General features: G+C 43.5%; 1 protein-coding gene across 1 annotated transcript in view; it reads right to left on the bottom strand.

The window, feature by feature from the left end:
• Nucleotides 1-11,204: 11,204 nt before the first annotated feature.
• The window catches only part of megf10 (multiple EGF-like-domains 10), a 68,840-nt gene continuing 63,034 nt past the window's right edge, over nt 11,205-17,010 (bottom strand). The window contains exon 25 of the mRNA XM_085414715.1: nt 11,205-16,634. Coding sequence (XP_085270841.1) covers nt 16,468-16,634 — 167 coding nt within the window. The 3' untranslated portion in view covers nt 11,205-16,467. The remainder of the gene's footprint in view (nt 16,635-17,010) is intronic.

Here is a 17,010-nt window from a genome sequence, read left to right as displayed (position 1 = left end):
ATATTTAGTATACACATCCAGAAATGCATATACTATTATATATTGTACATATATTTATTAGTTTCAGATGTAGCCATTCTTGTATTTTGCTTGTTTACATTATTGTATTTTGCACAACTCTGTTGCTTGTGAAGCTCGCACACAAGAATTTCACTCACATGTGCTGTACCAATGTACCTGCACATGTGATGTGACAATAAAAGTGATTTGATTTGCAATGGCGTGTCCAGCGGGGTGGCCTGGGGGGGCACAGGCCACCCCCCCAACCAGACTGGTCACCCCAGGTGCCACCCCAAAGGCAAAACAATAAAATTCAATCAAATATCAAATGTACGATTATGTTTTCACGGTGAAGCTCAGATATCCGAATGTAAGTGAATGCAGCATCGGCTTCTGCGCTATGTGCATCACGTTAGCAAAGGTAGGAGAGCCAAGCACGAAAGATGGCACCGCAGGAAACAATTTTTCGGTGAAAGAAAATGAGGACAGAATAAATGTCCCGGTAAGTAATATTAAGTTTGTTGAGTTTAGTAAACTTCGGTGAAATTAGAATCCCAAGGAAAAAATAACACTTAAAGAATTATTGCAGCCCTCGAATATTTCTGACAGTATGCTACTGAGGGCAGCTAACATAAGAGTTATGAGTTATAAGATATAATCTAAGTCGTAACATTGCTGTATGGAGCTGCAGATTTGGTTGCAGGTTAACATAGCTGGACTGGCCATCGGGCATACCGGGCATGTGCCCGGTGACTTATTTTTTATTTTTATTTTGTAATGGCATGAACAATGAGAGGTGGTGGATTGGCCAGATGCAGGTCGATGTGTAAAAATGACTCAGTTGTTTGGTGGTGGCTATGGCGGGGCTTCCACAGAGGCAACAGGTGGATGAGGGAAGGGGAGGCAGGAGGATAGCCCCGAGGCAGCCGCCAGTCCGAGTGTCAGGTGAACTGAACTTCAGGTAAGAAGTTATGAGCTGCAGTCTATCTGGGTCAGATATAAACCAAGTTTAGGTGGAGTTTATTTTCGTTGTGCTGACTTTTTACCCTCAGTTGCAATAACTCGTACTGCGTTCTAGCCAGCTTGATGGAGTTTTTAGGTGGGTGGGTGCTATCATGTTACTGATAGTGAACTTTATTTTATTCATAAGGTTAGTTAGTAGAGTTGCCAACGGCTCCTTAAAAAAATGGAATGGTCCCTCAATCAGAGAAAATATTACACGTTTCGTATTGAGCTGAGAAGAGACGCAGTTTGTCCCGAACTTTAGCTAGAATGGAAAAAGACACAAAGCTGGAGTTATTCTGTGTTTACGCTGCACAGCTGCCTCTTCTTCTCTCATTCTCCCCCTCCCTCTCCTGTTGCTACTTCAATCATGAAACTGATCAATGATCAGCTGATCGTCTCTCTTGTTTATTTATCGCCCACTTTGTGCCAGAAAGAGGAAACCAGCAGATGTCGCGCTAAACAACAGCAGCACGTTTAAGCTTGATCAGCTGTTGTTAGAATTTATTTAATATTAATTTCTAGTATCAGCTGATGTTTGCTGGAGCCACAGCTGTAAAGCTGCTGGTCATGATGTCGGTTTGGATATGTGGTGAGAGGGAAACATGAAGATGAAACCAGGAGATGTCCTTACTGAATCATCAGAGCTGTGATGGAGAAACAGGTTTACCTTTTAGGTGACATGAATGAGTTGAAGGGAAGTTATGAACTGTTTCTGAGAGACAAATAACACCAGCATCCTTTTCTAAGCAGCTGACAGCTGGTAACTGTGCAGGGGCGGATCTAGCAAAGTGTTGCCAGGGGGAAGGTAGGGCATTAACAGGGAAAGGTGGGGCACAAAGAAATACTTTTCTTTCTTATTCTCATTTAAAATATCTAGCTTTTATTAAATAATTATCTAAATCTTACAACCAAAGTTTTTATCTGCCGTAAAATGTATAGAAATCATACATATACCAACAAGACTGTACATCACTGTCACAACAGCATTTGTTTTCAGTCAAAGGCTTTATGGCTTTAATACCTGGGGGGCCCGTCTCTAGTCAAAATGCCCGATTTTCTGTCCCAGTCCAGCCCTGCAGGTTAATACTGGCAGTGTCACCATGCCAGCTGACTGGATTTCATCATCAGCCAGTGTTGTTCTTTATCAATATTACCAAAGTTTACCATAAGGCAGCATATAAAGTATTTACTTGCCTTTAGGTTTTATTCAAATGTTAGTCTTTTCAGTTGTTTCCCCACTTTTTTCCTGTTTCACAATCAAACACCAGTTTGTGAGAAGATTATCTTCTTTTTTTAACAGGCAGATAAAGTTTTGCATTGGCTAATTTGTCAATTGTTTGTTACAAATGTTCATATTTTAATATTAAAAAATGTTTTTGCCCAAAACATATGTGTACTATATGTCAGTAAAAATACTATGCAAATATTGCTGTCCTTGAATGCTGAGTAAACACTGACAAAACACTGATTGTATCTCTTGTCCTTTAGCAACGCAGTATCTAAAAACTTTGCACAGTAGTGGTTAAAATCTCATTCTAATAAGAGTTAAAAGCGCATTCGGTTATTAGGTTTACAGGGTTATTGAATTATGGTTAATAGAATTGTTTTTAACATTATCTGCCAATTACATCTGCCACCCTTCTCCAAATCTGTGCCCCTACCTGGCCCCCCCAACAAAAATTTTCTAGACACGCCACTGAAGAAGTGAAACAACTGCCTTATAGTATCTTAGAGGTTTTACATGGATTTTTAATATAGGTCACTGTGTTACTTTATAGAATAGTTTGCTGAAAAGCATCAACGCAGTTATATTTCTCTAAATGTCAATCACTTGTGAAATGTTTCTTTCCTCAGGATAAGGGATGGGTATTGATAAGATTTTCACGATTCCGATTCCATTTTCGATTCTGTTTAACGATTTGATTCTTTATTGATTCTCTTATCGATTCTTTTTTTAAAAAAAAAAAGGAGAACACAGAGGTCGATTAGCTTAGAACTTTCTTTTATATCTTCTCTTTGAACAAGGTAGAAATTTAGGAGTAACATGGCCTTACAAACCCAACAGTGAGATCTTAAGAGATCCACTGTGGTGTCACAGGGTCCCCAGGAAAAAAAAATGTAAATGTAAAATAATAAAATAAATATTCTTCTGTAGCAATAACAAAGTATAACATAAATTATTCTGTGGCAATTACACAAGAATATCCAGTAATGTCCCTGCCTACAATTAAACACATTCACTTACCGAAAATCGGGGCATCTGCTGCGGCAAATGGGTGCAAGCCTTTTACCACAAACTTAGTCACTGCTCGGTGACATTCGTCTATCCTGGCCTGAAAGGAGACGCTACCGGTAGACTGCAGCGAGAACTGCCAACATCTGAGCCAGACTCTGTCTGTCTGTCTCATCATGGTCACCTAAATGCACAGTAATGGAAGGTTTTGTAATAAGGCAGATCGCACTAACATAATATGCACTGTTAGTTGATTATTTACCTGCCGCATTAACGGGAGAGGACGTGCAAACGTTACCGCTGCTGCTGGGTTGAGATTCACGAGTCCGGAGCGGAATTAAAAACACGACATTCATTTAAGGTCATTGCGTGTTTTGTGAGCAAATGCTTTTGCATATTCGTAGTGTTTCCTCTCTTAAATGAAATATCTACTTTGCAAGTATTGCAAGTTGCCCTGTTTGTCATCCGTTCTCTTAAAGTATAATCAAACTTTTGAGCGTTTGAGCCGCTTAGGCGCCGTGTTTCCTGCCAGGTAAATGACGCTCCGCAACGTGGTGACGTCATTCGGGTCGACTGGAATCGATAAGGGAATCGTTTGCAAAAATGGCAAACAATTCCAAGGAATTGAAACAGTTCGCAACAAGAACCGGTTTTCGATACCCATCCCTACTCAGGATACTATCTCCAGCTGGGTTGTCATCTTCATCCTCCCCATCAACAGTGCCTTCAACCCCATCCTGTACACCTTGACCACCAGAGAGCAGGTGGAAGTTTTACTCTGTCATTGGCAGAGGAGACATACATTAAAGAAAGACGGCAAAAGCCTTACCTCGTCCAGATCTTTATGGTGACGTCACAAGGTCTGTGCTACCAGCCACCCGTTTACCTCCAGCAGGTGTCACTTATAAGCACAGAACCTCGCTATGCCTGATGATGTATTTGTAGAGATACAGCATTTTGTAAGCTAATTTTTATTGTTTTACTTGATCTTTAAGAACAAAGTGTGCTTCAACAAGACTTCAACAGACTTTTGCTTGGAAATAATCAGCAGTCACTGTGCCGTCTCATCGCGCTCTGACATTTATAAAATGTGATGACAACCCCAGAAACAAACACCAACCACCCTCAGCATGTGACTGTCTCATCATGCCGTTCAAGCTACATGTTGACTTTATATTTGCAATGAAATTTGAAAGGAAACCATTTCCATTTATTCACTTACGTTCAGTGTTGGGGAGTAACAGAATACATGTACCGCCGTTACGTATTTAAAATACAAAATATGAGTAACTGTATTCCATTACAGTTACCGTTTAAAAAGGTGGTATTCAGAATACAGTTACTTTGTTGAAATAAATGGATTACACTGCGGTACTTTCCTGTTTCATATTGTCGCGGGTCAGGACTGTTTGGGTTTGGTTTGACAGCTACGTTCTGTTGTTCCAGGCGGCAGCGTTACGGTTGCCATGGTTACAGGGCGACGGTCTCTCTCTCTCTCGCGACTGTGTTTCCTGGGTGAGAGAGCACCTTTTCGTTGTTGTTGTTGTTGTGCTAAGCTAACAGGCAGAATGCTACAAGCATAGCTCTAAAGAATGTAGCATCATGGGCAGTGTAGTCCGTGTTGCAGGGAGAATGCACTGCCATACACGTTATGTGTCTGTGAGCGCGAGGAGGGAGAAAAAGGGGAGTGGAAAGGTACGAGTTGTCATCGAGCAAAAACGGGAGCTGGAAGCATGTAAATATAATAATAACCACTTCAGCCAAGAAGAGAGCCTGATGAGCCCAGTTGTAAGTAAGCTATTAAGACTCGACTGTACACTGTGTTCGTGTTTTCCTCCGAAAACAACAAGTTCCATTGGAGCAGCCTTTCAACGCCTCTCTCTGTCTCTCGCAAGAAAAGTTGACCCACACAACAAAGTAAAGCTATTTTTGGCTACGAGCCGACAGGGACCCCGCCGTATTAGTCAGAGGTCCCTTTACTACAGTTCGGAGTCGCGGACCTTCAGTAATAGTAATAAATCACACAGCAATAGTACATTCATGTTGTTGTAAAAACCATGATAATATATTAATAAGTAATCCAAAGTATTCAGAATACGTTACTGTCATTGAGTAACGTAACGGAGTACGTTACAGAATACATTTTGGGGCATGTATTCTGTATTCTGTAATGGAATACATTTTAAAAGTAACCTTCCCAACACTGATTACGTTCCTCCTTCATAAGGTGATACAGGTACATCCTGGAGAGTCATGTAGAGGCAGACATCCACCAATGTTCACATTCACACTCACATCCAGGGTAAAATCACCAAATATCCTAAAATGAATATATTTGGACCCAAATAGTGGTTTTTGTCATGGTCCTGCGACCATGACTCAGTGACTTTATGTTTATGTTCTTTATTGTTATTACTTTCATTATTATTCATGGCTGTTTTGGGATGGTTTGTGTTTGGGATTTTAGACACTGGGTTCTGGGTTTGTGCTCCCTCTGTTGGTCCCTGGTGTTAGTGTTCCCCTGTCTCGTCAGGTTAATCAGGTCCAGCTGTTTCCCCCACCTGTGTGTGATTTCCCAGTGTCTCTTCGTGTACTTATAGTGTGTGATTTCCTCTGCTCCTCGTCGCGTCGTCTGTGTTCATACCCTGTGAAATCCCCTGCGTGCTCTCCCTGCTGTTCTCCCTTCATGTTCAGGTTTGCCACTCCTTTGTGTAGTTTCACCCAGTTTAGTTCATCCTTAGTTCTGTTTTGCCATCTCCACTTTATGTTTGATATTGTCAATAAATCGCCTTCACATCTGAGTAAGTGCTGCATTTGAGTCCTCCTTTCCACTCTTCACACGGCCGCTGCCCCAGACCGTGACAGTACGACGCGACCACAACATGGACCCAGCAGCGCTTAACCCGTCCAGGGAGCTACGGGAAAATCTCATCAATGCCACACAGGAGCTCATCGACCGGTGGCTGGAAAACCCGGGTGGCACGTCCCAGCGCGCTATAGAGAGGCGGCTACAGCGTCTGGTGACCGGTCTCCCATGGCTTCTGGGCTCGCTTTGTTCGTGGGAGCGGGAGTTCCTCCTTTTGGACCTCGGACTTCACCCCCCATCTGCTTTTACTTTCGAGCAGCCCGAGGCGGTGAGCGAGCGACATGTTCTGGCTTCCCCAGATTCCGGGACTCTGTTTTCTGGGGCTATTCAGAGCGGGATGAGAGACAGTGTAGATAGCTTACCTACCTTCGTGGTAACGGATCCTTCGCAAGTGGGCGTCTACAAACCCTCTGTAAAACCGAGAGACTGTTTCTCTGCCGCTCCTTCTGAGCCAGGACTTTATCACCATTCTCCGGCTCAGTTCTGTGTCCAGCCACAAGCTCCCAGGTCTGTGGCTCAACCGTTAGCCTCCCTAAGGGCTCAATTACCCGTTCTGCCGCCGCTCCAGTTAGCCACTCAGCCACCACCACCGCTAGCATCGCTACAGCCCACAGTTCCGGTAATGGCTGAGCCACAATTTTCGCACTGTTTTTCCACCGCTGTTTCTGGGCAGGGAGACAAACTGTTTCGCTACGGACCTGTTCCTCAAAAGCTGGCAACATTAGAGACTGTTGCTCACTCCAGGGCTTCCCCAGAGGCTGGGTTACTGCCCTCAGCTTACTCTGGACCCCTGGAGGCCAAGATGCCAGCTGTGAACTGCACCGGGCTGTCACTGCCTGAGCAGGGTCAGTGCTCTGCGCAGCTGCAGCCCTCCGTACGTGCGCCAGAGGCCCACGTGCCTACTGGTTTTGTTTCACGTGCGCCAGAGGCCCACGTGCCTACTGGTTTTGTTTCGTGTGTGCCAGAGGCCCACGTGCCTCCTAGTTTTGTTTCGTGTGTGCCAGAGGCCCACGTGCCTCCTAGTTTTGTTTTGTGTGTGCCCGCTGGTTCTGCGGCTGTTTTCGCTGGGGGGCCCGAGGAGCCCGTCCAGCCTCCTGCTTCGCCTGCTGGGGGGCCTGAGGAGCCCGTCCGGCCTCATGCCACACCGGCTGCCACGTCGGCTGGGGGGCCCGAGGAGCCCGTCCGGCCTCCTGTGGCTGCTTCTCCACCTGTGGCTGCTTCTCCACCCGTGGCTGCAGCGCCGCCTCCTGCAGTACCACCACCTGCAGCGCTACCACCTGCTACTACCACGCCTCAGCCTGAGGACGCAGCCTCGCCTGGCCCGGCTTCATCCACGCCTGGCCCGGCTTCATCCTCGCCTGGCCCGGCTTCATCCACGCCTGGCCCGGTTTCAGTTTCATCCACGCCTGGTCCGGTTTCAGCTTCATCCTCGCCTGGTCCAGCTTCATCCACGCCTGGCCCGGTTTCATCCACGCCTGGCCCGGTTTCATCCACGCCTGGCCCGGTTTCAGCTTCATCCTCGCCTGGTCCGGTTTCATCCACACCTGGCCCGGTTTCAGCTTCATCCTCGCCTGGCCCAGCTTCAGCTTCATCCTCGCCTGGCCCAGCTTCAGCTCCAGCGTCAGCTTCGCCTGGTCCAGCTTCATCCACGCCTGGTCCGGCTTCATCCACGCCCGGTCCGGCTTCATCCTCGCCCGGTCCGGCTTCATCCTCGCCCGGTCCAGCTTCAGCTTCTGCTTCAGCCTCGCCCAGCCCGGCTTCGGCTACAGCTTCGTCCTCGCCCGGCCCAGCTTTCGTGTCTGCATCCTCGTCTGGTCCAGCCTTCGTGTCTGCATCTTCGTCTGGTCCAGCCTTCGTGTCTGCATCATCGCCTGCAGCAGCGTCTTCAGCATCCGCACCATCGCCTGCAGCAGCGTCTTCAGCATCTTCGCCCGCTGCGGCCCCGGCTTCTGTGCCTTCAGCCTCGCCCGGCCCAGCCTCGTTTGGGTCTGGAGCTAAACGGCCGTTTTCTAGACCGCTGGCTAGGCTACTGGCCGGGCGCCGTCGCCTGACTGGCCGCCGTTGCCTTCCGCACGGCCGGCCCCCGGACCGCCATCGCCTGAGCGGCCGCCGTTGCCTTCCGCACGGCCGGCCCCCGGACCGCCATCGCCTGAGCGGCCGCCGTTGCCTTCCGCACGGCCGGACCCCGGACCCTCTTCGCCTGAGTGGCCGCCGTTGCCTTCCGCACGGTCGGCCCCCTGAACTTTTTGCGCGCCGTCACGGCCTTCTTCGTGGACGGCCTCCCGAACTCTTTACGCGCCGCCACGGCCTTCTTCGTGGCCGGCCGCCTGAACTGTGTTTTGGACTCTGCTCCCCTGTGAGTTTTTTTTTTTTTTTTGTGAACATTTGTTTGGGACTCTGGGGCCTCCATCTTTGGTCTTGGCCCGGTCCCTCCGTCCTGGGCCCCCTGCCGCCCGCCCGGATCTGGTGGTGTGTTCCTGTGGCTGTCGGGGGCCAGCCCTTAAGGGGGGGGGTACTGTCATGGTCCTGCGACCATGACTCAGTGACTTTATGTTTATGTTCTTTATTGTTATTACTTTCATTATTATTCATGGCTGTTTTGGGATGGTTTGTGTTTGGGATTTTAGACACTGGGTTCTGGGTTTGTGCTCCCTCTGTTGGTCCCTGGTGTTAGTGTTCCCCTGTCTCGTCAGGTTAATCAGGTCCAGCTGTTTCCCCCACCTGTGTGTGATTTCCCAGTGTCTCTTCGTGTACTTATAGTGTGTGATTTCCTCTGCTCCTCGTCGCGTCGTCTGTGTTCATACCCTGTGAAATCCCCTGCGTGCTCTCCCTGCTGTTCTCCCTTCATGTTCAGGTTTGCCACTCCTTTGTGTAGTTTCACCCAGTTTAGTTCATCCTTAGTTCTGTTTTGCCATCTCCACTTTATGTTTGATATTGTCAATAAATCGCCTTCACATCTGAGTAAGTGCTGCATTTGAGTCCTCCTTTCCACTCTTCACACGGCCGCTGCCCCGGACCGTGACAGTTTTACAGATTATTTTCTACTGATAAAGACCTGGCTGGCTGATTTCCAGTGAAAACAGAACTTTTCCTGGAAATTAACAAAAAACATCTTTTTTAATGTCTGGGCAATGAGCTACCAAAGCTTTTTATGTAATTTTATTTTTTATTTCTTACTATCGAAGCCCCAAAAGTCATTCTGTCAGATTTCTTGTATTTATTTACAGCAGCATTTCTTTATCATGTAGAAAGAGTTGCACAATTTAAATTGCACTTCTTAGTAATCTGTTAAGATATAGGAGGGAATAAATGTGCAGTTAACTTCTTTAAACCGATAGAAAAGGGAGTTTCAGTTAAGATGAAAGTGAGCTATATGTGGCCCATGATGTAAAATGTGTTTGACATCCCTGCCTTAAAAGTCTATCAAGAAAAGTGTTTAGATGACTCTAGTAAAATGCACACATAGATCCTAACCCGTCACTGTGGTGAACCTTTTATGAAGTTTAGAAGCTGTGGGACAAACACAGAGGGACTGGCAAATACCAGTGACACAATATTAATGAATCACATATTTTTATATACAGATAAGCTTTCCAATTAATCTCTCCCCACCTACTTGTCTTTTTGCCCTTTAATTCCTCCATCCCCATCACTTTTTGGGTGTTTTTCAGCTTGTTTAACTTTCCTCATTATTCTTGCTTTCATGTCATATTCTTCCATTTACATGTACTGTATCTGCTTTGACTGGACTAATGTTGAAACTGAACCAATATGCTGCAGACTCTATGTGCTATAGTCATGCTGTTTAAGAGAACTGCTCTGAACTCCTCATTTGACTGACTGCAACTGGATGAAAGCATTTTGTACACGCATGTCATGTTGCATGTAATTAACTAACTGACAAATGAGGAGACTGAATTGTGACACTCTGAACATCTGCGCACGAGACGTTGGAGCTGGACTTTTGCAGCTTTCTTTCATGTTGTGATGACTGATTTTTTCTATACCAGTGCACCAATGTACCTTTAAACAGCTGCTTTAACTTAGTGACAATCATTAAAGGTGGAGGAGTTTACACACTGAGGACATGAAAAAGGAAAGCTGCACAGATAAATAAAAATGGTTATTTAATGCTTGCGTACATTTCTCATTAATATGCCAAGCAATGGAATCCCAACAAGGCCCATTTTTCCTGTTATGCTGTTTTGATGTGCATATGTTTACGTTTAGTGTATAAAATTCAGTACGGATCCTCTCGGTGTGAGTTGTGTGCTTTTGATTGTGTTTGTTGGTGTCAGGCCTTATATTGGTTTCCCGAAAGTTTTTTCTTTTTAACTGAAATTACAACAATAAAAAGACATGAACGAATATGAAGCACAATCAAATAATTTTGTCTGTTTTGTATTTTTTGGTCATTCTTTAAGGCTTTCTGTAACGTGAAGGGAAGAAAGCGCAAGCAAAAATAACCAGTGGTGTAATGAATTAATGTGTTAATTATCAGGTTAGCTATATAGGTAAAGCTATAGCTATAGGTATAGGGTTAGGGTAGTCCCATAGTATAGGATTAGGTACTCTATAGGTAATACTCTATAGGTAACTCTATAGGTAATCCCATAGTTGATTGCAGAGCTAATATATTTGCTAATATGATAGCAAATCCATGAGCTAACAGGAAAAGCTTCTTCAGCTCTAAGACCCCAACTGTCTGCCATCTATAATCCAGTTTTGAGATCCCTTCCCAGACGCCTTAACGCCCACTCACATCCTGGGCCATTTGACCACAGTAAATCACATGATAGGGGTGGGGCTAGGTCTCACAATGGGTTCATCTGAGACCTTGGCTGATTGTGACCCACACCCGCTTTCACACTTTAGCTCTTGTGATTAGGAAGAGGATCAACAGAGGGTCCATGACCCTCTTGGGGACACTCCCATAGGGCTTAAAATCTGGGACTCTCCACCAATTGCTCTTAGAACTAAAGCTTCTCAGATGAGAGGTGAAACATCTTCAAGAAAATTAAAGAAGTCCAGATGCTTTTTTCTTTCTGAGCTCCATCGACTATGATGACCTGGATGACTGAAAAAATTAACAGACACACCACAGGAGTAACAACCCTAAATATAACAAATACTGAAAAGGTATTAGAAATGAAACAGGCTACACTGAAAAAAATGAATGGTTAGATTGGATATTTTGGACCGCCTACCAAGAAAATGTCTCATGCACAACCGCTAGACCAACCCTAGCCACATCACAATTTCAACTCGCATCAGAAAATAGTTCAGCCATCCTGGCACGCATGCCGAAGATGTTCAAGTTGTTCGCTGCCCCCGAATGAAACCTGCAAACTGCTGCACTATCTTTACCCACCTGTAAAACCACAAACCTCTCCAAATGTTGATTACTACCCAGGAAATTACACCTGTTTTTATAGGAATGAATTGAATTGAATAGTGTACTTATATGGGTTTATTTTACAGGATAATAATTTTGGTCATGTGTCATGTGATGGGCCAATGGTATGACTCCCTTTAATGGGTTCCATTTATTTCCCCACAGCATGAAATAGCAGAGAGGCCAGTAAGAAATCACACTTGTTTTGGCATATACATCCTTTTTCCATCAAGGTTATTGAGGAACCAGCTGAGCTGACCCAGACTTTCAAATCAAAGTCAGGGTTTTCAATCAAACCTGTAGTGTTGGAATAATAATTTCCTCTATTTACATTTTCTTACAATGATAATCTGTACAAATGCAATAAAGTGATGCAAAAAAGTGTTGGGTTTAAGAAAGCTGTTACACATTCAAAATCAATCATATTTTATCGCTGAGATATCTAAACATCACATGCTAAAAGCAAGCGAAAACATCCCATTGAACATGGACCCTGAAGCAGCAGGGTGGGTAACAAGTTACTTTTTAAAATAAAACTGTGTATAACAGCTAGAATAGCCATGTATCTAGCTCAGAAAAGTTGTAAATAACAACAGGGGCCACAGAGTAATGAAAGCGACTGCTATGCATGCATATGTATAACTGATGGTATTTATGAAGTAGAATAATCACAAATGAATCATTACAATTTGAAATTAAATGCAATGCAATCACCTTTTCCTACATGCTGTATTTAATCACCATAAAGAAAATATCCTATAATTAGTGGTAAATTACTGAAAATCATAGTATTCAAAACACTGTTAGAATGAGAATCTCAAAACGTCATGTGTTATGTACAAAAAATAACAAACAAAAAAGCAAACAGAAAAACAAAATGTTTTTTAAATGGCACTTTGGTTTACTTGTGTACTGATACAACACTGACTGCATTTGCTAGGATTACTAGGGATAGGAATGCTGAGAATTTAGTGATCCCTGTTTCATTATCGATAACACTTATCGATTCAATTCCTTATCAGTTCAATAAGTTCAAAACTTATCAATATGTTTTCATCGGCTCTGCTTTGAGAGTCACCACCATCGCTAGCATATAAAAATATATCACATCTTACATGTGCTCTATTGACCACACAGTGTGTGCATGTTGCAAATGTTTGTGCATGTTGGAGATATTTCTGCTCTTTTTGTGATCAGTTTTGGGATCCATCCACTCTCTTCCGCTTATTCTCGCTGGAGCCTTTCCCAGCTCAGTTTTACAAAAAGTAATTATTACACATATTACACAGAACATTTTTCACACTTTAAAAAAAAATGCTGTATGTTACTTAATTACTCCCAGGAGAGAGTAATTCATTGTACCACTCATTACATTACTTTCTCTGTAAAATAGCTGAAACACACTCTCTCATAATTACCATTTAACAAGATAAACCTGCTACTACAACTCAACACAGCAACACAAATACATGTTCTAATGAGGACAAACATATGATCTTTCTCTTAGTATTTAGGTATGAATACAAAGCAAGGATGAAAACCGGCAGGAAGAGACTTTAAAGTAATGACCAGAGTGATTCAAACATGAACAGGTAGAAATGGAGACTGCAACCTGACTGCTCATTTGTATGTTACTGTTGATGTTAAGGGTCTTGGTGCTGGGCCGGCATTCACTCAGTTTTTACTCTTGGTTCTTGGCTAGCTTAGCATTAGCATGCTGTCCGTGCAGGTCTTTTTGTGCAGGCTGAAGTTGTGTTAGCAGCATACTGTGGTTGTTTTTGTCTTGATATAGTTTAAAGTTTACCATCACACTCTCGTCCTTTTGTGCAATAAAAATAAATGTCCACATCCATGCTGTAGATTGTGCTGCTATTTTCCTTGTCTGACACACAAACTGAAATCAGCTGAGTGTAGTGCAAGTGCAACTGGAACCGGTAAGTGAGATCGATGGGCAGGCAGACTAACAATTCTAATGAATTGGACTACTGGAGCAGGTTCTCTACAAGAACCAGTTTTCTATATAAAAACATCAAATACATTTTCAGCTGCTATAATCTTCAACATTTCATCTTCTAAAAACAATCATGTAACCTTTCAGAAAGTTGCTTAAACTCAATCAAATAACCCATATACAATTCTATTGCAATAAAACAAAAGAATTGATGGGTATCCCATGTCATATGCAATGGTAAATGGACTGATTCTTATAGAGTGCTTTTCTACTCTCCCAGAGAACTCAAAGCACTCTATACAACATGCTACAATCACCTTCTTCTATACTTATACTGCTTCCTAACCACATTCAGACACAGTCATACTCCGACGGACTGGAGGAGCCAGGATCGAACCACTAACCGTCCGATCAGCAGGTGACCTGCTCTACCTCCTGAGCTACAGCTCAGCTACTTCAGTAAGCTTGAAACAAAGTGCTCACATTTTTCAGCAGCGTACCCTGGAATTGTTTGGGATTGTGAACATCAGATTTTGAAAGTTATGGGAAGGCCTATGTTACAGCGACAGCTGCAAAAAAGCCTGAAAACCAACCTCCAATATAGGGTGAAATGCAATGCTAAAAAAAAAATAAAGGAACACTTGAGAATATAGCATCACATCATTTACACTTATGGCATATTGATCCAGTTACTCAAGTAGCAGAGGGAGTTGTTAATCAGTTTCAGGTGCACTAGAAAGACAACATTGAAACCTCAAAACAGGAATGGTTTTACAGGTGGAGGTCAGATCTTTTTTCCCCTTTTCAACTTTTGACTGTTTTTTCACTAGTTTTGCATTTGGCTGGGGTTAGTGTCATTACTGGTCGCACGAGGTGATATTTGAACCCTACAGAGTTTGTACAGGTAGACCAACTCCAACAGATGAGAGCAGGTTCACCCTGAGTAGACGTGAACATTATGCTGCAACTTGTAGCACTGTTTAACATCACCAATTGGGGGGTGTCACTGACTGTCTTAAGGAGTCATTTCCGTGGAGGGATGCGCAGACCTCTGCAGGCTAGGCAACAGTACCATGACTGCCATTGGGTATTAAGGTGAAATCATGGGATCAATTGTCCAACCCTGCACTGTTGCATTTTGGTGGAGTATGCAGGCGTGGAGGATGGAGGAATTGATACCAGTGACTAGCCCCCATGCTTGCTTGACGTACGTCCATTATAAAACCTTTTGGACAATATGTGTCAGTCCTTTCAGTGCTACCAAGTTGCAGGAGGAGGACACCATCTGCTGTCTCATTAGGAGCATGCCTCCCCATTGTCTGGCATGCATACACGCATGCTGGTACCATACAAACTACAAAAGTGGTGCTGAAGGTTCTACAATGCTTTTTTTAATTGGCAAGTCAAAGGCCAATTAAATTCTTGTTGGTCGTCATAATTGCCTACAACAGATAGTTTCTCTTTGATAGCACAAAAAGGATTTGTACTCATTGGGCAATAAAATACTGAGACAAATGGAAAACCAATAAACGTGGTGAAAATCTAAGGAGGAGAAATGTAGATTTACACAAGTTGGAAAGATCTTTGGCGTCATTTCTAAATAACTTTCAAGATTATTGCTTCAAACAAAAATAGGTAAATTCAAATCATTTTGATGTGTAACCACCAAAGACCCAAGCTGTCACCCTCAGAGGAAATGAAATTGGTTAGAATGTTCATGAAGAACTCAAGAGCCACCAAACACAAACCTGCCATGAACTGGAAACAGCTGGAATATTAGTGTCACTATCCACAGTGAAGTGTATTTTCATCACCGCTTATCTAGTGCTATCTAGGGTTGTGGAGGTAGCAGCCCAAGCAAGGATGCCCCCGTCTTCTCAGCCGACTCCTTCAGCCAACCCAGGAGAACACTGAGGCGTTCCCAGACCAGCTTCTCCCCTCCCCTTGTATACCCCATACTCCCAAAGCACCTGCCACAGAACATTCTGAGGGATACTGTGAAATGCTTTCTCCAAGTCCAAAACACATGTAAAATAGTTAGGCAAACTCCTGGTTCAGCATTCCATGACCAGGACAAAAACCTCACTTTTCCTCCTGCATCCAAGATTTAGTTAATAGACACTCCTCTCCAGTACCCTGGCATAGATCTTCCTAGTGGGCCTGAACCCCTGTAGTTTGAGCACACTCTCCGGTCTCCCTTCTAAACATGGGGGCCGCCACCAGGGTCTGTCAGTCCACCCCAGATCTCGATGCAACATTGAAGAGGCAAGTCAACCAGGACAACCCTACGATACCCAGGGCCTTTAGGAACTCACTGATTCATTGATTCCTGGCAGTTTGGCCACTAAGGAAGGTATCTTACCACCCAACTATGTCACGTAACCTGTTGAAGTCAACAACAACCCACCCACACTATACCACTTTCTCCAACTGGTGGTTTCCCAAAAATGCAGACGGAAAGCCTGTTTCAGCAAGACAATGATTCCAAAGAAAATCTCTTCAAAACTCCATCAAAGCTTCTGGAATGATCTTTTCAAAGCCTAAAACTCAACCCTATTGCAAACAGTGGACTACACATAAAGGTCAGTTCTGTACCAGGAAACCAACCAATTTAAATGGTCACGGTGTTACTTGGTAAGGAGGTTTATATATTTGATCCTGTATGCATAATTTTGACCTTGTGTGAATCTGAGAAAAACCCAAATAAATACAAACTTTTGAACCAACGTCTTGTTTTTAAAGTCATTAAAGATTTATGCTGTATGATAATTTTACCCTTGAAAGAGGACAGCTCAAAGAAATAATAAAAAGACCATAATTACAATGACGAGTGAAACTTTTGACCACAATTGTATATATCCGACTTGTAGTCATAATCCATAGTTATAATAATATTGTAAAATAACACATAAGGACTAGCATTTTATGGGTACATAGTGTGCCAGTTTGTAGAAGACACAGTGCTGAAGCTACAGCCTTGTTGTAAGGCCTAATCTTGGTTCAGAGTTTCTGTGTGATTATTCACTGTCCAGCTTCTTGAGCTCTGAGGAAGGACTCTCTCTGGATGGCAGGATATCGTAGTGGCAGGGGATGTGGCTGTTTCTTGGTAAATCATATGGATCCTGCCCGAACTTCACAAGGCCACTGCCATTTCTTGTGGACTGGATGGTGCTTACCGTTGAATCTGTAATCAAAGAGATATCAGTTGGCATAGTATAAGGTACAAAACTGTTGATTTAAAGAACCAGAACACTATTTTAAGATGCTTACTTTTAATCATGTACCTCTATTTTTATTTGATTGAACATTTATACAAATAGAAATAAAATGTCAGAAACAGTGAGAAAGTCTAAATCAGAGAGGAACTGTGGCAATTTGTCTATTCAGTTCTTCTATTTTTTGGGACAATATTCACGTATTTCTTACCTCCACAGGCTCTTGACACAGTGTAAATGAAAATGTCAGCCTTGAAAGTATTTTGAAAAACTTAATACAAATCAAAGCATTTGTTTTTATAGTGTATGTATGCGTAGTATGGTGAGACTAGAGCCATGCTACAA

Source organism: Rhamphochromis longiceps, linkage group LG7 (genome assembly GCF_057381845.1).
Source record: "Rhamphochromis longiceps isolate RC_006_pf linkage group LG7, R_longiceps_female_GT1.1, whole genome shotgun sequence".
In the NCBI taxonomy this organism is placed as follows: domain Eukaryota; kingdom Metazoa; phylum Chordata; class Actinopteri; order Cichliformes; family Cichlidae; genus Rhamphochromis; species Rhamphochromis longiceps.
Note: the sequence above shows the minus strand (reverse complement) of the source record. Positions and strands in the feature narration are given on the sequence as shown.